At 41.2% G+C, this 23,167-nt stretch overlaps 1 protein-coding gene across 17 annotated transcripts in view; it reads left to right on the forward strand.

Annotated features, from left to right (window-relative positions):
* Trip12 (thyroid hormone receptor interactor 12) overlaps positions 1-10,931 on the forward strand; it is a 159,637-nt gene extending 148,706 nt beyond the window's left edge. For all 17 annotated transcript variants that reach the window (XM_045147308.1, XM_045147307.1, XM_045147305.1 and 14 more), the window contains 6 exons: positions 353-517; positions 3,210-3,374; positions 5,393-5,506; positions 9,107-9,201; positions 9,601-9,704; positions 10,401-10,931. In XM_045147308.1, coding sequence (XP_045003243.1) covers positions 353-517; positions 3,210-3,374; positions 5,393-5,506; positions 9,107-9,201; positions 9,601-9,704; positions 10,401-10,597 — 840 coding nt within the window. In that variant the 3' untranslated portion in view covers positions 10,598-10,931. The remainder of the gene's footprint in view (positions 1-352; positions 518-3,209; positions 3,375-5,392; positions 5,507-9,106; positions 9,202-9,600; positions 9,705-10,400) is intronic.
* The last annotated feature ends 12,236 nt before the right edge of the window (positions 10,932-23,167 follow it).

The following is a 23,167-nucleotide window of genomic DNA, read 5'->3' on the forward strand; positions in this document are numbered from 1 at the left end:
AACAGAGAGAATGGGCATAACAGGGCTTCTAGCTGCTGCAAACAAACTCCAAGTGAATATGTCACTTTGTTCATCTGCCTTTATGTGGTTATTGGAGAATGTAACCTAGGTCATTAGGCTTTGCAGGGCACCACCTTAACTGCTGAACCGCCTCTCCAGCCCCTGCTTTTCTTTTGTTTTTTACCACGATACAGACCCAAAACTGTGGCCACTTCATGTAATGGAGAAACCATTGCTAAATTTACTTTCTTAGGGATTATTTGATCTTTTCAATTGACTTAGAAAATGTTAAGAGATTTGAGTTAATTCTGGAAGCTCATTGTGACAAAATGTTTTACATATTTCCTCTCAGGTGGACCTTCCCCTTGGCTTGCCCTTTTATAAGTGGATGCTACGACAGGAAACTTCACTGACATCCCATGATTTATTTGACATTGATCCTGTTGTAGCCAGATCAGTGTATCACCTAGAAGACATTGTCAGACAGAAGAAAAGACTCGAGCAAGATAAATCCCAGGTAGGCCTAAAAGAGACTGTTAAAAAATCAGATAAGTAAATTTTTTTGTTTTTGTTTTTCGAGGTAGGGTCTCACTCTGGTTCAGGCTGACCTGGAATTCACTATGTAGTCTCAGGGTGGCCTCGAACTCTCAGCGATCCTCCTACCTCTGCCTCCCGAGTGCTGGGATTCAGATCAGTAATTTTTAAAATACATATTTTTTTATTTGCAAGCAGAGGGAGAGAAGGGGCTTGCCAGGGCCTCCTATAGCTACAAATGAGCTCCAGATGCATGCACCATTCTGTGCATCTGGCTTTACTTGGCTGCTGGGGAATCAAACCTAGGCTCTTAGACTTCTCAAGCAAGCACCCTAACTGCTGAGTATCTCTAGCCCAGGTAGATTCTTTATTTTAGTGATTAGTCTTTCTTAAGTGTTTTATATTTTACTGGTTGTTAATTTATATTCATGATTTAAACTAATTGAACCATTTCATGGTGGGTGAGAAGGCCTTACTGCAATAGCAAGTGTTGTTAGTAAACATCTGGATTTCTAAATAAATGATACAAATGGAAGACACATATGGCTGGTTGCTTATTGAATTGTAAATGGACAGATATGTTAAATTCTTCAGAAAGATCTCTCAGTCTTTCCCTCTCGGCAGGATTATAAGTTTATGCTACCATACCCAGCTCACCACAGTGTTTTTAAAGGTCATGACTAATGTCTTCTTAGGAAACATATGTTGAGGTTTCTCCATTTGGTCTCAAAGATAAGCTTTATACCATTTCTGGATTTTTTAATGTTTGTGTATACGTATTTGTGTGTATGTAGGCATGTGTGTACACTTGTTCATGTGAAGGCCAGAGGTTAACATCAGGTATTTTCCTCAAGCACACTTCACTTTGGTTTTTTTTTTTTTTTTTTTTTAATTTTTATTAACATTTTCCATGATTATAAAATATATCCCATGGTAATTCCCTCCCTCCCTACCCCCACATCACTTTGTTTTTTGATGCAATCAGTTACTGAACCTGACTGAAGCCCACCAATTTGGCTAGACTATTTAACTTGCTAACAAACCTTAGGGATCTTCCTATCTCTGTAGCACTGGGGTTATAGGTATGTGCCACCACACCCAGCTTTTATGTGGGTTCTGAGGATCTGAACGCAGGTCCTTCTGTTGCTTAGCAAGTATTTTACTGACAGAGCCATATTCCCATCCCTATAACAGTAATTTATTTTGAAAGTACAGATGAGTAATACTTCAGTTTGCCTTACTCTGCAGTAGTTGAATTTGGCTTACACTTAGCATTATCTGATTATCTGTACCGAATATTGGACATTAGAAAAAAAACAGGTGGGATTTTCTAAAGAGTAAGTTTGAAACTGCTTCTGTTTGTGTAAAAACAGACCACTGTTAAATGAGCTGTATTTTTTTTTTTTGGTTTTTCTTTTTTTTTAAATTTTACTTATTTATTTATTTGAGAGCATCAGACACAGAGAGAAAGACAGGTAGAGGGAGAGAGAGAGAATGGGCGTGCCAGGGCTTCCAGCCTCTGCAAACGAACTCCAGACGCGTGCGCCCCCTTGTGCATCTGGCTAACGTGGGACCTGGGGAACCGAGCCTCGAACCGGGGTCCTTAGGCTTCACAGGCAAGCGCTTAACTGCTACGCCATCTCTCCAGCCCTTTTTTTGGTTTTTCGAGGTAGGGTCTCACTCTGGCTCAGGCTGACCTGGAATTCACTATGTAGTCTCAGGGTGGCCTTGAACTCTTGGTGATCCTTCTACCTCTGCCTCCCGAGTGCTAAGATTAAAGGCGTGCGCCACCACTCCCGGCTCTGAGCTGTATTTTTTTAAACAAATTAGATAATAAAGTGAGTATTCTTGAGATTGAGATTCTGTATCAAAGGACAGTGTCACATCTCTTGATTAAGTGGATAATTTGCAAATTAATTCATTTTTATCTCCTAATTGTAAATATTACTTTGTGCTTATTAGGAGAAATTAGTGCTTATAAAGTCTGTGCCTATTTTTTCTGTTTGTTTGTTTTTCGAGGTAGGGTCTCACTCTGGTCCAGGCTGACCTGGAATTAACTCTGTAGTTTCAGGGTGGCCTCGAACTCATGGCGATCCTCCTACCTCTGCCTGCCAAGTGCTGGGATTAAAGGCGTCTGCCACCATGCCCGGCAATGCCTATTTTTTTTTATACCAGCTCTATTGTCTTAAAATGTTAGAATTATTTGGGTTTCTACTTTTACCAATCTTGTGAGTTTTAAACTTCTATAGTGTGTAGTATGCCTTGTTAGGTAAATAATGGGGAGGAAAAAAAAGAAGAAGAAACTAAAATTCATAGCATTGTGTGAATTGCCTTACATGTCTTTACAACAACTTTGTGAACTTTAAGCACTAAATCGAAATGTTAAGGACTTTCTGTGGGATTTGATTTGATTATGCTTAAAGTGAGCAGTCCTTTCTCAGTATGGAGAAAACCACAGCAGTCATGTTTCTTTACCCCAAAGTAGCTGGCTTTGGGGGTATTTAAGATTATTTTCTTTGTGGTTTCTTATAAAGTATGGTCAGAAATAAACTAATAGCTACTGGAACCCACTAATTGTATTAGGTTTAACATTTATGTTTTATAAACACAATATAATTGTTAGTGAATTCTTAACTCTTTCCTTTTTCTTCCCCCCTCTACCCCCTAATAAATAGACCAAAGAGAGTCTACAGTATGCATTAGAAACCCTTACTATGAATGGTTGCTCAGTTGAAGATCTAGGATTGGATTTCACACTGCCAGGATTTCCCAACATTGAACTGAAGAAAGGAGGAAAAGATATACCAGTCACTATCTACAATTTAGAGGAATATCTAAGAGTATGTATTGTACATCTTCTGGAACGGGGTTGTAGGACTGTGCTTGCTGCACGCCTGTAAACGGGACAGGGCAGAACCTGCTCCAGTGAACATGGGACTGTGAACAGAGTCATTTTGTTCCTCTCTCCAAATCTTTTTTTTTTTTTTTTTTCTTATTTTTAAGGTTTTCTATTTCTGGTTTTTTGAGGTGTAGGGGCCTTGCTCTACCCCAGGCAGATCTGGAACTCAGTGTTTAGTCCCAGGCTGGCTCTTGAACTCAAATCAGTCCTCCTACCTCTGCCTCCTGAGTTCTGGGATCAGAGGTATATACCACCATGCTTGCTGAGATTTTCATTTTTCTTAAGCATTAAGCAGTTACATTTCTTTGTATTTCCAAAATGTGATGATCTGTAGACAGCCAAATGGTGTTTGAGTCTTTGGGTTATTTAGAACTCAAATCCTCCACCTATCTTTGTATAATGACACAGATTTTTCACGTTGAATATGTCAATGATAATTACTTTTCCACTTAGAATAGTCCTCAAAAGCATAAGCTCTACCTGCTGCTGACTTTAGATGTTACTTGGGAAAAGCAGCTTTTGATTTCATACTTTGTTGTTTGAAGGGAGAAATGACAGTAGGTTTCCTTAGATGTTATTCCACTTATCAAAAATTGAGCTGACCATAATCCTTCCCCAGATTGAGAGGAACTCTAGAGCTAAGGGTTTTACACTTTGCACCATGTAAAAGCTTCCCAGCTATTCAAAAAAAATTTTTTTAAATATTTACTTATTTTAAAAAAATTATTTATTTTCAAGCAGACACACACACACACAGAGAGAGGGAGGGAGGGAGGGAGAGAGGGAGGGAGGGAAGGGGTGTGCCCGGGACTGTAGTCACTGGATACAAGTTGTAGATACATATGCCACCTTGTGCATCTGGCTTTTATTTGAGTACTGGGGAATCAAACCCGGTTCCTTAGGCCTTGCAGGTAAGTACCTTAACTGTTGAGCTATCTCTCTAGCCCCTGAATTTCTGCTTGGATAGGTTGTGCTTGATCACTGTGTCTGCCACCATCACCCTGGAGCTGGTTGTCAGGCAAGCAGTCAGGGCAGTGTTCATGGCACCACTTCCACTGCAAGTTCTCTTGGGCTCTGTCAGATGTGGAAAAGGTGGCAGTTCTCTTTGGTGGGCAGTTGGTTATCTTCTTCTCAATAGATTTTGACTCTCTTTCATTTTCTCTGACAGCTGTAAAATAATACAGTTTCTCCAAGAGTGAGAGCAACTTGGGTTAATGGGCATATTCAAAGTTATTTGAAAGATTTTTGGTGTGCAAGCCCACTCTTTTCCAGAGAACAGAGTTGGGGGGGGGGGGAAGTGCTGTGGAGCTTCTCTCTGAAGTATGAGGTTCATGAGGATGGGAATCTGACTTGGTTTCCAGTACCAGGAATCCGTTCTCGCCCACTGAATGAGCCTCATGTCCAATCAGAGAACAGTTGGTTACCTGTAGAGGCTGAATGTCACTGTTGGACAGGTATGTACTTCTTGTCCAGCAGGTTGATTTTGTATTCTGCAGGATTCCCTGCTAATTCATGCCATTAGTGACCATTTTCTCCCAGCAGCTTTCTAGCACTACAGGGCTAGCCAGGCGGGAGCTAGTTTCCTTTTCAGATGTCTTCAGAAATGAGTTCTTGCCTTTTAGCTCTGGCAGGTAATGAAGTATTTTGACAATGACCTACATTGTTTTGGGGACCTCATGGGTCTCCCTGGCCAAGAGCTCACTGTGGGCCTGGGAATTACTGGCCAGAGTCCATGGTTTAAAGAAGGTTAAGCTTCTTTCACCTGTGTGGACTGTCTCCCTCCCACAGTTTTTACATTTTCTTACTGATTAGGCCTCAGATTAGAAAACTTTCTACCACTAAACTTTCAAATTTATTAACATGTTTTATTGTTTGCTTTTAACATTTTTCCATGTGTTAAATAGTAAAAGTAAAAAGACTTGACATCTTGTTACAGCTTTAAAATACTTCTTTCTGCAGCTGGTGATATTTTGGGCCCTAAATGAAGGTGTTTCTCGGCAATTTGATTCATTCAGAGATGGATTTGAATCCGTTTTCCCACTCAGTCACCTGCAGTACTTCTACCCAGAGGAAGTGAGTAACTTACATCTGAAAGGAATGCTCATGTCTGTAATTACTGGTGGAAAATATTTTGTACTGTCTAGTTAAGGACCTCAGTGTTCAAAAACCACAGAAATTTGGGAATAAGAGGTGAACATTTGAGAAGGCCAAGGAAATTTCCTGAGTACAAAACTATGTTAAATAACTGTGTGCTCAGAGGTAGGAACCACACATGCTAAGCATAGCAGCAGCTTTGTCAGCCTAGGCCCTCTGCTGCTCAGAGAAGAATGGCACTTATGGTGTGATGCCATCTGCACACTTCTGAGCTGGTGTGGCTGCAGCAGAGAACTGACACTGAGCAGGTTGACTTTTTTTTTTTTTTTAAAGTAGGGTCTCACTCTAGCCCAGGCTGGCCTCAAACTCAAGGAAATCCTTCTACCTCTGCCTCCTGAGTGCTGGGATTAAAGGCGTGCATTATCACCACATCCATCTTGGAGGTTTACTTTTGAATTTATCCTTTTTTTTCCCCTCAAGGTGGGGTCTCACTCTAGCCCAGGCTGACCTGGAATTCACTGTGTAATCTCAGCCAGGCCTCCAGTTCACAGTGATCCTCCTACCTCTGCTTCCCGAGTGCTGGGATTAAATGTGTGCACCACCACGCCCGGCTTGAATTTATTTAATAACCATTTCATGATCATAATTCATAGTACTTTAAGTTTAATTGGTCAGTACTTTTAGAGTATGATTAGGAATGGAAAGCGCTTGTGAAATAGAGGTAGGAGAATCGCTTACATATATGTATTTTTTTAATCTTCAATTCAGCCTAAACAGAAAGGATTATGGAGTGTGTTGGCAAATGGAACCTCATAAATATTGACACGAAGCTTTCACCAAATCCTGCATTGTGTTACTGCTGTAATCTTTCAATAAACTGTGGTGGTAACTGCCACTCAGGAGGCACAGGCAGAAGGTTCAAAGTCTCCAAGTGTGGTGGTGCTCGCTACTAATCCCAGCACTCAGAAGGCACAAATAGAAAGATCACTACAAGTTCAAAGCCAGCCTGGAACTACAGAGTGAGATCCAGGTCACCTCTAAAAAGAACCAAAAATGGATCCTGCAAAGTTGGCTCAGCAGTTAAGGTGCTTGCCAGCAAAACCTAATGACTTATTTGATTCCCCAATACCCACATACAGCCAGATGCAAAAGTGGTGCATGCATCTAGAGTTCATTTGCTGGAGGCCCTGGTGCATCCATTCTCTTTCTCTGCTGGCCATAGTAGTGCACTCCCTAACCCTAGCACTCAGGAGGATCCATTGAGAGTTTGAGGCCATTCTGAAACTACATAGTGAATTCCAGGTCAGCCTTGGTTAGACTTACTAGCCTACAAACCGTAGGCATCCTTCCTCAAGCTTCTCCGGTGCTGGGATTACAGGCATATACCACCATGCCTGGCTTTTACATGGTTGCTAGGGATCAAACTTGGGTCCTCATGTTTGCATGGGAATCACTTTATTGACTTAGCTAGCTTCTTTTGGGAGTTTTAATCTTCAAAAAAAACTTACTGGCAGTAAGATGTTATAAAAAGACCTCAAAATGTTACGTCTCTCAAGTGGAAACTTGGTTTATATTTGATGACACTTGGCATTGGATAGCCTGCACATGCTAGACAGATGCTTTGCCATCAGGCCCACCTAACTGTCCTCCCCTCGTCTGATGGGGAGCATACACCTACAGTGGCCCAAGTGGAAAATCAGATAGCTTATCTCTTTGCTTTTCCTTCCATTCTTTTAAATACTTTTATTTATACAGAAAGAGGCAGACACACAGTAAAAGAGAGAATGGCATTGCAAACGAACTCCAGATGCATGCGCTACTTTGTGCACCTGGCTTTATGTGGGTACTGAACTCAGGTCCTTAGGCTTTGCAGGCAAGCTCCTTAACCACTGAGCCATCTATCTAACCCTCTTCCTCCCATTCTAGTTTGAGACAGTTACAGATCCCAGTTGGTCCTTCCCTCCCCTCGTGCTCCAGTGAATCCCAGGTCTGGGCTCTACAATAGGATTGGGATTACAGGTGCACATGGCCTCATGTAATGTGGGTTCTGGGGATTTGAACTAAAGCAGCCTTGGGTCCTAGTGGTTGCTCAAAAGCATACAACCATTGAGCCATCTCTCAGCCTGAGAATCTTTTTTCTTTCCTCTTGTTCTCTCTCTCTCCCCCCTCCCTCCCTCCTTCCTGCTCCTCTCTCCTTTTTCCTCCTTCCCTCCTTCCTTTTCTCTCTCCCCTCCCCCTCCCCCAGACTGGCCTCACCTTCACAGTGATCCTACTTTAGCCTCCTGAGTGGTGGGATTAAAAGCATGTTCCACCTTGCCCAGTGTGATGTTAGAAAGGATGTCACTTGCTTTTGGGGATAGTAGATAGACAGGGTCTTCCTTTGTAATTTAGCCTGGCTTTGAATTCACCCTCTAGCCCAGGCTGGCCTTGAACTTGTGATCATCCTGCCTCAGCCTCCCACTTGCTGGGATTACTGTATACCCAGAGATATTACTTGCTTTTTGTGGTGCTATGGTTCAAGCCCAGGGCTTCATAGATGATAGGCAAGTGTTGCATCACTGAGCAACGTCCCCTTTGTTATCTTCATATAATGTCTAGGTTAGTGTTCATACAACAACTATGTGACATGTCTCTCTCTACAAAGTATGAAACAACATCTCAGCTGGGAAGGTGGCTCATTGTTAAAGGCACTTGCTTGCAAAGCCTGCTCACCCAAATTCAATTCCCAAGCCACTCACATAAACTGGACACAGAGAGTGGCAAATGCATCAGTCATTCATTTACAGTGGCAACACACACAAGCATACACACACGCACAAATGTACAGATACTTAAAAAAAAAACAACGTACCTATTGGCTATGGCAGAGCTCATCTTTCTTTTCTACTTTGTCTAGCTTGTTTTTGTATCTTTTTAAAAAATTATTTTATTTTATTTTTGTCTCTTTTTATTTGTTCTTTTTTATTATTAGATATGAACATATTTTGTATGTAAACTTCACATGTTGGTGCCATCCTTTCCCTCCTCTCTGCCCCTTTTCTGAAGAGACCTTCCTCATTGGGGATGTAGGTCAACCCCATGGGGATTGTAGGTCATGTATTATGGGACAGCAGAACTAAGAGAGCAGTATACTTACTCATTTCCCAATTCCTCTGTGGTTTGAGATAGGCCCGGGATGGAGTGGGCTGGGTTGTTTATCTCAAGTCTAGTTACCATTCCAGACCACTGCACACCCTGTATCTCTTGACTACATTGTATAATCTTGTGTTTCTGAAAGCCAAGATTTCTAAAATCTTCCCTAGTTAGAAAACAAATGAGTGATTCAAACCCTCTAGAGAAGTGCTAGGGGTTGGGGGGAGAATTTCAGGTGTGTATTCAGAACCTTTTTGTAAGTAAAGGCTTTTCTAGAAACTCGTCCCCACAAAGCGGGCATAAGTAGAAGAAGTAAGATATCTGAACACTTGGTGGAAGGATTGATACTGAAAAACGATACTCTTACTTGGCACACATAGGCTGTTCTTTTCTATCAGGCATGCAGGAGTATCTTTAATAATTGTTTACCCTTATTTTGACTCAAAGCTTGATCAGCTCCTGTGTGGCAGTAAAGCAGACACATGGGATGCAAAGACGCTGATGGAATGCTGCAGGCCTGATCATGGCTATACTCATGACAGGTGAGTGTGGGCTCTGCCTGTTTCTAGTTGGTAGTCAAAAATTGGAGCTGGGAGGAGTGTATGTGTGAACAAAGGGTTGTTGGAAGTTATATTTAAAATTGTGTACCTGTTATAGAAGGCTTACAATTATTTGTGTAAAAGTAGGAGGGGGGTTGCAAGTTTATATTTATTACCCACTATTACATACAGTGTACAGTTGTAAGTCATGTTTTATTTGTGCCATTTCATTTGGGTTTTAGCTATAACCATAGTTATTTCAGAATGAGTTGGAATGGGATTTCATGTATAATCATACTATACTTGACAATGTGATAATCAGGTGTTGAAAGTCATATTTGGTATTAATAATTGCATTTTATTTGACACAAAATAATTTTGCTATATTTCTTTTTGTTGTAGTCGGGCTGTAAAGTTCTTGTTTGAGATTCTTAGTAGTTTTGATAATGAGCACCAGAGGTTATTTCTCCAGTTTGTGACTGGTAGCCCCCGATTGCCTGTTGGAGGTAGGTACGGTTTAATGCCTTGCACTTGTTCCCTATAGTTGTATGTGTGGGACATTTAGCATGAATAGAGACAATTCTTCACTCTTACTTGTTTAGCAGTCCATCAAGAGATCAGTGGCAGGAAAGTTCACAGAGGTTACCATGAACTTACAGGATTGCTAATGTACATGCAGTGCAAGTCCTGGGATGTTTGCTTATTATAAACTTAGTTGATCTAGATGAGAAAAGATTCTTAAAAACAAGAAAGCTTAATGTATTCAGCTTTTAAAAATCAGGAGGTGGAAATAACTTGTTGGCCCTGTACAACATGATTTTACTTTTATTAGTTTTTCAAGACTTTTTTTATTTATTTGATAGAAATAAAGAGGGAGAAAGGGAAAGTGAGAGAATGGGCATGCCAGGGCTCCAGCCACTGCAAACAAACTCCAGTGTGCCCCCTTGTGCATCTGGTTTATGTGGGTCCTGGGGAATCGAACCTGGGTTCTTTGGCTTTGCAGACAAATGTATTAGCTGCTAAGCCAAACCTCCAGCCTATGATTTTATGTTTAATTGTACCTGAGTATTATGTATTGAAAGTGTAGTTACTGAGCAAGAAGAATGCCTTGTGCATGAGGCACTATGGTAGCACAAAGCAGTCTTCTGATAGTGGCGTTAAGTAAAAACTTCACTAATGCCTGGATCTTTCATCTCAATCAGGATTCCGGAGTCTAAATCCACCATTGACAATTGTCCGAAAGACATTTGAGTCAACAGAAAACCCAGATGACTTCTTACCTTCTGTAATGACTTGTGTAAATTATCTTAAATTGCCGGACTACTCAAGCATGGAGATCATGCGTGACAAACTGTTGATTGCAGCAAGAGAAGGGCAGCAGTCATTCCATCTTTCCTGAGCACAGAAGAAGCCAGAGTCTGCCGTTACAGCAAGAAAAAAATCATGATTTCTTTTCTAAATATATCACCTGAGTCAAGAAAACATGTTACGCCTTCTTGTTGTAGGAAAAACGGCTTGCAGATTATAAGAGACACTTGGTTGATCCTCATAATGGCCCCATGGACTTAAAATGATCTGGCCCTAAAATGTTGTTGTGATGAGGTTTCTTTAGCAAGTTCTTGTTTAAATTATCATTTATTTGATGAGTGAAGTTTTTAACTTGCTTTGCTGTGTGAAATTTAAAAAGGGATGTTTTTCCAGGCTGGAACAATAAATGTCGCTGTGCAGTTTAATTCTGGGCTGTGTGTGTCCATCTAGCTAAGTCTGCACTTGTGTTTCCTCCAAAGACAACTCCTGTACATAACGTACAGAATTAGACCTCCCATGGATTTGACAGTTACAGTTCAGTAGATGGACTTCAACATTTTCCATTTTTTTTTTTCCAACTCATGATTGCCTGTGCAGTTCATGCAGGATTTGTTTTGTTTTGTTCTGGGTATACAGCACTCATAGGACCTTTTCATTAGCTATGGACTTTTGTCCCTTGTTCTTTCAAATTAAGATATAATTTAAAATTTGTTGAATTGCTATATATTGTCAATATAATTCCGCCTTTGTAAGTAGGTAGGCATTTCTTATAGTTTAGTTTTAATATAGTTGTAGAACATTACTGGTTTTTTTGCCAGGGGCACACTAGATTGTTTACATGGCACTTTCAGCAGCAGCAGCAATGTCTGGAATGGAGGAAGGAAAACTCATCGTGTGTGTGGTATGTGTGTGTGTGTGTGTGTGTGTGTGTGTGTGTGTGTGTGTGTCTGTCTGTCTGTCTGTCTGTCTGTCTGTCTGTGGGGTGTATATGTCTGTGTGAGTGTGTGTGTGAGTGTTAAAAAAAAATCTACGGCTTGGGCTGGCCAGTATTTATATGGTCAGTTCATTTTAAATGGATGTAAAATTTTAAACTAGTTTTTTTCCCCTATTGGAATTAAAGAAAAAAACCTTATTTTTGTTTTAAGTTTCTGTTCTCAGTCTATTTCACTTTCATCTCCTACTTCTCCAGGGCTAGCTTGGGACAGACAGCATAGCCCTTGTCTCCACACAGATCAAAGCAATGCTGTCCATTTGTTTTGTGTGCTGATTTCTCAAATCTGCAGTAATATATCAGGTTAATGTTTTTACCTAAAAATAAATAAAACTTGCTTCACCGTTTTGTTTTTAGTTCTGTGCTGTACACATATGTCCACCTGCATAGCTGAATGGTATTATATTGCAGTGATTCAGGCCATGGCAGATCTTGCTGTTGAAGCAATTGGTCCTAGCTATTTTAAGAACGTAAGATGTAGAAAGAAGAGATTTCTTCCTTCCTTTTAAATTAGGACTATTTAATAAATTTGAACTTTCATCTCTATGAAAATGAGATATACTTAATTTTATTTTAACTGAACTTTGAGAATTTACTTGTAGTGACTTGAACTCTATGTAACATAGAGCCCTCTTCCCCATCCCATCACTCACACTTGATGGCTTAGCTTACTTAAGTAACTCATTTTACACTTAAAGGCCTTATGTGAAACATCTCTACTGACAGATAACTTGTGCAGTGACTCCAGTAAGTGGGAAGGAGTTTAGAGCAGGAAATCTGTTTACAGAGGCTTGTGAATGAGCAGCTTTACCCTGAAATCCAAGAAGGAAAGTTGGGTCTCCCACAGTTCTACCATCCAAAAGCTGAACCCATTTGGTTTTAGTATTTCGGTATGATTTATTTTACAAACTTAAGCACAAATATTTTAGTGTAAATATAGCATTTTGTTCCATACCATGCAAACATTTGGAGAAACAAAACAATGTTTCATACTAATCTGTATTTCAGTTTACACATACATCACTGGCCATGTGGGCTTTCTTGATTTCCGCATGTGATGAGCACATATAATGTAGTCTGATGATCTAAGACCATGGTTACTTGTTTTAAAGCTGTCTGCCCTCAGCTTCGTCCTTGTTCCATATATGGGACCTTTGGTTAGTTTGTGCAGGAAAATGTTTCGTTTTAAAGCATTCTCGGCAGAAGTCTTGTTAGGAAAAGTGCACATTTCATTTGCGGTGCTCCAACTAATGCCTTAAATTTACTTCCTTCATTGCCTGTCAGTAGGCACTGTTAGTATTTTTGCAATCTCAGTCAGGTAGTAACCGAGATGTTATTATCCTCAGCCAGGCGTGGTGGCGCACAGCTTTAACCCCAGGACTTGGGAGGCGGAGGTAGAATTGCCTTGAGTTCAAGGGTACCCTGAGACTGCATTGTGAATTACAGGTCAGCCTGGGCTGGAGTGAGACCCTACCTCGAAAACAAAAGACTGAGATTTCATTTCCCTTTAATCTTCCCTAGGGGGATTCAACCATCTAAAACAAAGCTAACATGGGATTTGTGTTGTCATGTAGGGTAATGTACTTCAGAGACATAAATGTAGTCCATCTCTTGCCCCAGAAATAACTTGACAGCAGACACAGATGAGCTCAGGACACTGTGGCCCGGCCTAGCAGGAGCCTGCATGCAGCCCCTGACTTGGGGAAAGCAGCTGCTGCTTGCTGTGCTCTGCTCCCGATTCCCTGCTCTCTAGTCAAGACTCTTCCAGCTGTGGAGAAGTGGTATGTTAGAAGCGCTTTCCTGGGCCGGGCAGTCCTCAAACTAGGTGCACTGTGAGGAAAGTAGTAGCTCAGCTGGCAGGTGACCACTCACTCTACCCCACCATCACCCCCACCCACCAATCTGAGGTTACTTGTGCATGAAATGAAGGCCAAGGGCCAAAGCACCAGCTTTTGCATCCAAGACATTAAATCTGATTTCTCCACAATAAGGATTGTCCCAGGCACCATGAATGAAGTTTGCTGTCTTCATGTTCATCTTGTTTTGAGGCTGTCCTTTCATTTCCTGTAAGTATGAGCTTGGGAAATAGAGTCATCAGTATTCTAAGGGGGGGGGGGATGTTTAGAAATGAGACTTGGGGAAACAAAGAGCATTCATAAGCCAAATCCCTTTGAGGGGGATTCTAGATATTATTGCTCATTCTCCATTAAAACCATCACCTTGGTTCAATTATGTTAGGCTTTGGTTTTTGACCCATTTTGTTTTCCCTGTTGTGATAAGAACATTGTCTCGAAATGTCATACTCTGTATACTTCTCTGGGAGCTGGTTTATGCGCGTGTTAGTACTGACACTGCGGTGGTTGGCATACACAGTGAAGGATAACCTTGTGACAAATCACTGGAAATTCTTCGTTACCTCAAACAAAACATGTCCAGGCAACACATAGTATTTACAGAGAGAAGACATGGGCTGTTTGTCAACTACAAGTTAACAATTCTTATGCAAGGAAAAATGTTCTTAACTCTTTAAAGACTTGTTCTGCATCAAGGAGACATTCTTTAATAATGAAAGAGCTGGTTTTATTTTTACTACAAGCCTACTCATTACCAAACCTATAACCAATTGCTGATCTCCTGTGTAAAGTGTTTTCTCTTTTATCTAAAACAGTGATTTATATGAACTGTTGGAATAATGGAACCTCAAACTACAAATGTGTATGTAAAATTGCATAAATGCACTGACTTCCTTCTCCCTGACTATATTTTTAATAAACAGCATTATCCTTCATGGTTAGTTTTATTATGCACAACTAGAGGGTTCTTGCAAGCAGTGTTTGTATGGGTGGTTTTGGGAAGCTGCTTTTGGTAAGCAAGACGGTGCTCTTACAGTATTGGGGACAGATATGGGAAATCTACTCTTCATCAGGGAGGTTTGCACTTTGTGAAGTGCTCCTAGACATTGGTAAAATAGTACCTTTGGGGTTGGAAGATACCTACATGTTCAGAGACAATAAAAGCTGCTGGCTGGAACACCAGGAAGTTGCTGTTTTGCCCATGACATACATGTCTTGGTATAACTGCCTAGCATGGGGAGTCCGTTTTTACTTTGTTGAGTTACTTATAAAGTCATGGATGAAAGGTGCTACTAAATGCAAGCCTGCCACTGAGGCAACGTATGGATGTGTCACTGCCTGTGAACAATTCTGCTGGTGGGCTGGCTAGCAGCCACTTTGGGTTGGTGAGGTGATGCGAATCCGTGTTAGCACGTTAGTGATTTTGGATAATGTTTCAAATCTTAAGGCAATTGTTGCACTATTCAGTAGAGCATTGACAGTGACAAGTCTGCCAGGTATCAAGTGGGGGCAGCAGCTACTGCAGTACAGATTCACAGCCTCCCTCCTCCCTCCCCCACCCCCGTGTGCTCTTCCTTTCTCCGGCCTAGGACAGCCGTGTAACCTCAAGGTTATCCAGTTCCCTGTGTTGCTGCTGCTCCCACTATGAGGGAAAGGCTGGAAGGGCTGTGGCAACACCGGAGGAAGGTTGTCTTTCCTGTACAGGAACCTGCGAAGGATCCTCCCCACATGCTTCAGGACTTAAGACCACCTGGATAGACACCAGAGTGCTTGTACTCAAGCAGACAGGAACACAGGTGGCTGTCCCTGGGAACTGAGGCTATGGGAACGCATTTTAATATCCTCTGGCTAAAAGTATATCCAGTATGGGGCTGGAGCGATGGCATAGCAGTTAAGGCCTGCAAAGCCAAAGGATCCCGGTTCTATTCTCCAGAACCCATGAAAGCCAGATGCACAGGTGGCATATGCATCTGGAGTTCATCTGCAGTGGCTGGAGGCCCTGGTGCACCCATTTACTCTCTGCCTCTTTCTCTGAAATACATTTTTACACAAGTATATCCAATACGTCACAGGGATGCTACATTAGAAGTTCATTATCAAAAAAGTTAAGCCAGGCATGGTGGCACACACCTGTAACCCCAGCATTTGGGAGAAAAGGTAAAGGAGTTCAAAGCTAGCTTCAATTATTGACACAGGACTTTGGGGGTTCAAATGCAAAGCCAAACCTGAGCTCGTGTCTGCCTAAAAAAAATGAAGACTTAAGATTACTTTTGTGAGTTGTATTTATTCAGAAGTCTGTAGAGTCCGGGAACCAAAGAAGGGGAAATGGCAAGGGAGGTTAGTCTGAGAACCACAGGGTGAGGAGTGGAACATCCACATGGTCTAAGGACCCATGTGTACCCATTGTTGCCAGGGAGGGAAGGCCACAGCCTTACCAGTGGCAGAAATCCCAGCTGCTGGAGGATGGACAGCCCAGGAGCCAGAAAAGAGTAAAAAGCCTCGTGAGCAACAAGGCTTTTTATTTTGGGTCTGGGGCTGAATCTGGAAGAAGTCAGCACACCTGGGTGCACATCTGGAAGGGGCTGGGCTTAAACGCATGCACCTGAGCAATTACAGCTCTGCAAGTAGCAGAGCGAATGTGTGGGGTAATTTCCCTCTCAGTAGCTCACAAGTAGCCTATGCTACTTGAATCTCTATCTTGACCATAAAAGAAAAGTGCTGGGTGTGGTGGGACACAACTTTAATCCCAGCACTTGGGAGGCAGAGGTAGGATTGCCATGAGTTTTGAGGCCAGCGCTTACAAGCACCTGCATGGGCACAGTTGCTATTTTACTGAGGGACTCTGGACCTTTGTAAAGAGTCATTCATCTTCAGTTCCCCAAAAGTGAACATAGAATAGCACACAGCACCACACAAGAGAGTATAGTGAGGCCTTGCACAGGCCTGCAGGAAGGGCTTTGTGAAAACGTCTGCTGGAGCGGTCGGAAGGTTTACCCAATCCTGGCTCCACACTTCGTCTGGAGTGAACCCTGAGCTTGCTGGACCCACTTGACAAATATTTTGTCAAAATTGCTCATTGAGCTCTATGGTTGCATTGTCTTTCTTGGGTGTGAGCCTTCAAAATGACTCACTATTTCTCAATGTGGCCAGTGGGATTTGGGTTGGTTTGGTTCTTACTGACAGGGTTATAGCAAAGCATGTGGTGTGTCTGATTCCTAGGTCTAAAATGTACCTAGCACTTCCAGGCATCGTGCTTTCCAATATCCTGAATAGAAGGTGGTGAGAAATGGCAATTGTGCACCTTTGGGAACACATTCAGGTAGGTATCACATTGTGCCCCAAATTGTAGTTGGCAAGAAATCAGAACAGCAGAACTTGGGTGGGCACAGGACGGGTAAGAGACTAGAGAAGCTACCTGCTTTAGTTAGAGTCTCAAGACTGGAGAAGCTACCTGCGTTGGTTAGAGAAGGTCTCAAGACTGGAGAAGCTACCTGCTTTGGTTAGAGAAGGTCTCAATTCTGTTCTCCCCGTTCCTCATATTCACCGTGGTCTGTTCACCTGTTTAGTATGTGTACTGCCAAAGCAAGCTTGAAAAGGATCACTTAGCTCAGAGTTCTTGGCATTTGCTAGACTTCTGGTGAAAGCCTCATCACATGATGTTGACATCATCATAGTAGATGCTATTACATGGTGGGAGATGTAATAAATGGGCATGTGGAAAAGAGGCCAACACCAGGAATAGCTTTATAACACTTGCTGTTGTAACTAAGACATATAATCCAGTTTGAGAGACCTACTTTAGTCTCTTGAGAAAGACAATTTCTTCCTCTCTTCTTTTGTCATCATTGTCGTCATCTTTTGAGTCTGTAGTCCAGGCTGGCATTGAACCCATCAATCATCCTGCCTGAGCCTGGCAAATGCTGGGCTTATAGGTGTGAGCCACCACACACAGCTCTTGGCTTATTGTTTTCTTCCTCCTTCCCTTTCTTCTACCCTGCTTCCCTCCCTCCCTCTCCTTTGATTTCCTCTTTCTTTCTCCTTTCTTCCTCTCTGTCATGTGTGTACATGTTCATGTATGGTTATGCACATGTATGTATGCATATAGAGGCTAGAGGACAACATAGGGTTTCTTCCTCAATTACTCCATCTCATTTTTTAAAAAAGATTTTATATTTTCAAGGAAAGAGAATGGGTGTGCCATGTCCTCCAGCTGCTGCTAACAAGCTCCAGGTGCATGTGCCACTCCATGCATCTGACTTTACATGGGTACTGGGGAATCTAATCCTGGTCCTTAGGCTTTTTTTTTTTTTTTTTAAATACAGGATCTCTTACTGAACCTGGAGCTCACCCATTCATCTAGACTAGCTAGTCAGCAAGTCCTAGGGATCTCTGCCTCCCCAATACTGGGATCACAGGGGCTCACTGTCATGCTTTGAGTTGACGAGGGTGCTGGGGATCCAAGCTGAGGTCCTCATGCTGGTGCACCAAGCTCTTCACTAACTAAGCCGTCATCTTAGCTCCTCAAAATAGCTTGAACTTGATTTTCCCTGGTAGCTAAGGATGTTGAACACTTTTTAAAATTTTTAAAAAATTTTTTGTTATTTTTATTTACTTGAGAGCTACAGACACAGACAGAAAGAGAGACGGAGAGAGAATGGGCGTGCCAGGGCCTCCAGCCACTGCAAACAAACTCCAGATGCATGCGCCCCTTGTGTATCTGGCTAACGTGGATCCTGGGGAGTCGAGCCTCGAACTGGGGTCTTTAGGCTTCACAGGCAAGCACTTCACCGCTAAACCATCTCTCCAGCCCACTTTTTAAAATCTTTATTGGCCATTTGTATTTCTTTTGAAAACTTTAGTTCATGGACTCATGTATTGATTGGCAGATTTTTGGATGTTTAATTTTGGCAGTTCTTTATATAATGTACATATTAGCCCATGGTCTGCAGTCTAGCTGGCAGAGTTTATTCCATTATATAGGCTATCTGTTCCCTCTGTTGGTGGTTCCCTCCCTCCCCTCCTCCCTCCCTCCATTCCTTCCTTCTTTCTTTTCCTTCCCTTTTTTTTTTTTTTTTTTAGGCAATTGTAAGGCAGATTGTGTCCTGATTTCTTTCTCAACATGTTTGTTATTGGTATATAGGAAGGCTACTGCTTTTTGTTTGTTAATTTTGTTTATCATAGCGAAGAGAGTTCTTTTGGAGCTGAGCTTAGGGTATTTCAGGTGTAGAATGACTTTGTTTATCATATCTAAGTGTTTTCTAGAACAGTATTTAGGTATTTCAGGTGTAGAATGACTTTGTTTATCATATCTAAGAGTTTTCTAGAGCAGTAGTTAGGTATTATTTCACATGTAGAATGACTTTGTTGATCATATCCAAGCGTTTTCTAGAGCAGTAGTTAGGTATTATTTCATGTGTAATCTCATATAATGTGAAAATAGGGATACTTTGGCTTCTTCCTTTTCGATTTGTGTCTTTTATTTCTTTTTCTTGTTTGTGTTTGGTTGGTTGGTTTTGTTTTTTTGAGGGAGGGTCTCACTGTAGTCAAGGCTGATCTGGATTCACTATGTGGTCTCAGGATGGCCTCAAACTCCTGGTGATCCTCCTACCTCTGCCTGACTGGGGTTAAAGGCGTGCGCCACCATGTCCAGCTCTTCTTTCCTTTTCTGTCTTATCACTCTAGCTAAGTCTTCAAGCACTATATTGAATAGGAGTGGAGAAAGTGGATGCCTTTGTCTTTATAGTGGGTATGCTTCATGTTTTTCCTCACTTACTACAGTGTTGACTATGTGTTTGTCATATAAACCCTTTATTATGTTGAGATGTGTTTCTTCTACTTCTAGATTCTTTAAAAGAGGGCTTTTTCCATGAAGGGATGCTGAGTTTTTGTCAAAAATAGTTCTTTCATCTATTGAGATGACCATATAACTTCTGTCCTTGAGCTTTTGTGTATGTTATACCATAGAATGAAGCCAGTTTGCTTATGGTGAATGATCTTTTTGATGTGGTCTTGAATTCAGTTTGCCAGCATTGCATTAGAAATTTTTGTATCAGAGAGATTCATTCATATTTTTCATATTTTTGTTGTGTCTTTATCTGGTTTTGGTATCAGGCTAATAATGACTTTGGAGGAAGTTTGGAAACATTCTTTTTCTATTTTATTGAATAGTTTGAGAAGCATGAATGATAATTCTTTACAGGTATTGTAGAATTCAGCAGTAAATCCATATAGGCCTGAAGGGTTTTTGTTGTTGTTGTTTGTGTATTATGTGTGAGTATATGTGCTGTGTGTGTATGTGTAGTGTGTAAACAGATTCATGCATGTGTGTGCATGCTGAGGTCAGAGGTCAGGTGCACTGTGTTGCTGGTGCTGTTCCTTGGGAGAGTTTCTCACTGAACCCACTCACCTTCCAGTTAGGCTGGCTGACCAGTGAGCCTCAGGGAGTCTCCAGGCTCCACTTCCCACAGAGCTGGGGTGATAGACATGCTGGCCATGCTTGGCATTTATGTGGTTCCTGGGGATCAAACTCGGGGCATCTCAGGCCCTATCACACCCACACGCTTGCACGGCAAGTGCTGTCACCTCTTGCGCCAGCCACACAGCCCTTCCTTGTTCGGTGGAGAGAGGTTGTTATTACTGCTTCAATATTGTGGCTTGTTATAAATCTGTTCAAACTGTTTACCTTATTTTGGCTTAATTCTGGTAGGTCAATGAGCATTAAGAATTCATCAATTTCTTTCAGGTTTTCCAATTTAGTAGAATATAGGTTTTTAGTTATGTCCTTAAGATGTTCTGAGTATCATTGATAGCTGTTATAATGTCTCCTGTTAGTCTAATTTTATTAGTTTGGTCTTCTCACTTTCCTTTGGTTAGTTTAGCTAAGGTGTTTTCTTTTAAACTTTTGTTTATATTTTCTTTTCTTTTTTTTAGAAATTACTCTTTCTTCCCATTTCTTTCTTTTTTTTAATTTTTTAATTTTTATTTATTTGAGAGTGACAGACAGAGAGAAAGACAGATAGAGGGAGAGGGAGAGAGAGAGAATGGGCGCGCCAGGGCTTCCAGCCTCTGCAAACGAACTCCAGACGTGTGCACCCTCTTGTGCATCTGGCTAACGTGGAACCTGGGGAACCGAGCCTCAAACCGGGGTCCTTAGGCTTCACAGGCAAGTGCTTAACCGCTAAGCCATCTCTCCAGCCCTTGTTTATATTTTCAAACAACCAATTCTTTATTTTATTGATTCTTTGAGTTATTGTTTTCATTTTCATTTAATGAATTTAATGATTTCTTTCCATGTATTTTGGGTCAGCTTATTCTTATTTTCCTAAAACCCTAAGGTATATTATTTGTTTGTTTGTTTGTTTATTTGCAATGTATTGATTTTTTTTCCAATTGAGGTACTTATGTCTTAGAATTGCTTTCATTGAATCCATACAGACTTTGGTATATTAAGTTTATATTTTCCTTCCATTCTAGGAATATTTTTCTTTTTCTTTTTTAATTATTTTATTAATCTTTATTTTTTCTCAAATTTTTAAAACATTTTCCATGATTATAAAAAATATCCCATGGTAATACCCTCCCTCCCCCCTTTTTCTGCTTTAAAATTCCATTCTCCATTATATCCCCTCCCCATCTCAATAAGTCTCTCTTTTATTTTGATGTCGTGATCTTTCCCTCCTCTTATGATGGTCTTGTGTAGGTAGTGTCAGGCACTATGAGGTCATGGATCTTGAGGCCATTTTGTGTCTGGAGGGAGCATGTTGTAAGGAGTCCTACCCTTCCTTTGGCTCTTACATTCTTTCTGCCACCTCTTCCACATTAGACCCTGAGCCTTGGAAGGTGTGGTCGAGATGTTACTCGGTACTCCAGTCACTTCTTTCCAGCACCATGATACCTTCTGAGTCGTCCCAAGGTCACTCTCATCTGAAAAGAGAAGATTTTCTACCCAAAGTGAGAGTGCCATTAATATAAGGGGATTATAGGAATTTTTTGGTCTCCTTGCTGATTTCTTTGGTAACATTCATCACTTAGTAGTGTGTTGTCCAATCTCTGTGGATTTGTCTGTGTTCTGCAGATTCTCTTGTTGTTTACTTCTAGATGAGTTCACTGTGGTCAGATGGAATATAAGAAATTCTGTCATTAAGACTTCTTTGTGTCCTATCATGTGGTCTATTTTACAGAAAGTTCTATGGGCTACTGAGAAGAATGTAATCAGGGTTTGGATGAAATGTTCTATGATGTCTTTTTAGAGCCATGTAATATATGATATCATTTAACTCAGATACTTCTCTGTTTATTTTTGCTGGGATGACCTGTCTATTGGTAAGAGTGGGGTACTGAAGCCTCTTGCTGTTATTGTGTTGGGATTACTTGATGTATTCATATCGGTTAGTATTTGTTCTATGCAATTGGTTATATTTTCTTTAATGCATATTTGTTTAAAATTATAATGCCATCCTGATGGATGTTTTGTTTAATCAGCATAAAGTGACTTTTTGTTTAATTTTCATGTTTGTGTGTGAGCATGTGTATGGGTGCACCAGAGCCTCTTGCCATTGCACATGAGCACCAGATGCTTAGACTCCTTTCCGTGCCTGGCTTCTGTGGGTACTGGGGAAATAAACCTTAGGCTGGCAGGCTCTTGCAAGCAAGCACGTCTAGTGCTGAGCCATCTTCTCAGCCCCTGAAAGTGGTCTGTAAAACACTCGCATGTCTGCTTTTGGTTTGAAGTGTATTTTCTCAGATATCACAGCAGTGACACCTTCTTATTTCCTCCTTCTGTTTGCCTGGAATAGCTTTTGTTCATTCTTTCACCCTAATGTTGCACATCTGTGATGAGGAAGTGTGCTTATTGGAGGCAACAAGTAGATGGATCTTGTATTTTAATCCGATCTGTGAGGTTATTGTTTATTGTTATTATGGATTGTTTTAACAATGCTAGTTATTTCTTTGAGAGAAAAGGGGAGAGGGAGAGAGACTCTGGGTACAGCAGGGCTTCTTGCTTCTGCAGATCAACTCCAGATGCATCTGCCACTTTGGGTACCTGGCTTTATGTGGCAGTTGAACCTGGACCATCAGGCTTTGCAAGAAAAGAAAATGCCTTGAACCACTGAGCCATCTCTGCAGCCCCAAGTCCATCTTTTTTTTTTTTTTTCTTTTTTTTTTTGGAGTAGGGTCTCACTCTGGCCCAGGCTAACTATGACATTCACTATGGAGTCTCAGGGTGGCCTGGAACACACAGCAATCCTCCTACCTCTGCCTCTCCAGTGCCGGGATTAAAGGTGTGCACCACCACGCCTGGCTCATCTTTTTATTCCAGAAATTGAGACCATTTTAATAGTCACAGTAACTCTTGTAAGGCATCTTCATTCTGTATTTATTTATGTTGTTGGTTTTGTGGTATTGGAGGTTTTCCTATTCATTTACTTCACTGATCCTCTGGCATGGCTTATTCTTCCTGGTAGCCTCGTGGATCTATTTATTTTTCTCTTCAGTCTACAAAGGACTGCTTCAAACACCTTCTATAGAGTTGGTTTGTGGTCATGAATTCCTCTAGTCTGTTTTCACAATAGAATTTCTTCAATTATTGCAGATAGATTTGTTGGGTATAGTAGTCTGGGTTGGTAGTTCTTATTTTTAGAACTTGAAATATATCATCTCAAGCCCTACTGATTACTAAATTTCTTTTGAAAAGTCTGCTTTTATTTGTCATAAACATGATCAGAATACATTATATACATAATGAAATCATTAAAAAATTTAATTTAAAGGAAGCCTAAGCTGGAAGGAAATTCACCAAGGGAAAGGGGGAAGATTT

Source organism: Jaculus jaculus, chromosome 4 (genome assembly GCF_020740685.1).
Source record: "Jaculus jaculus isolate mJacJac1 chromosome 4, mJacJac1.mat.Y.cur, whole genome shotgun sequence".
Classification (NCBI taxonomy): Eukaryota; Metazoa; Chordata; class Mammalia; order Rodentia; family Dipodidae; genus Jaculus; species Jaculus jaculus.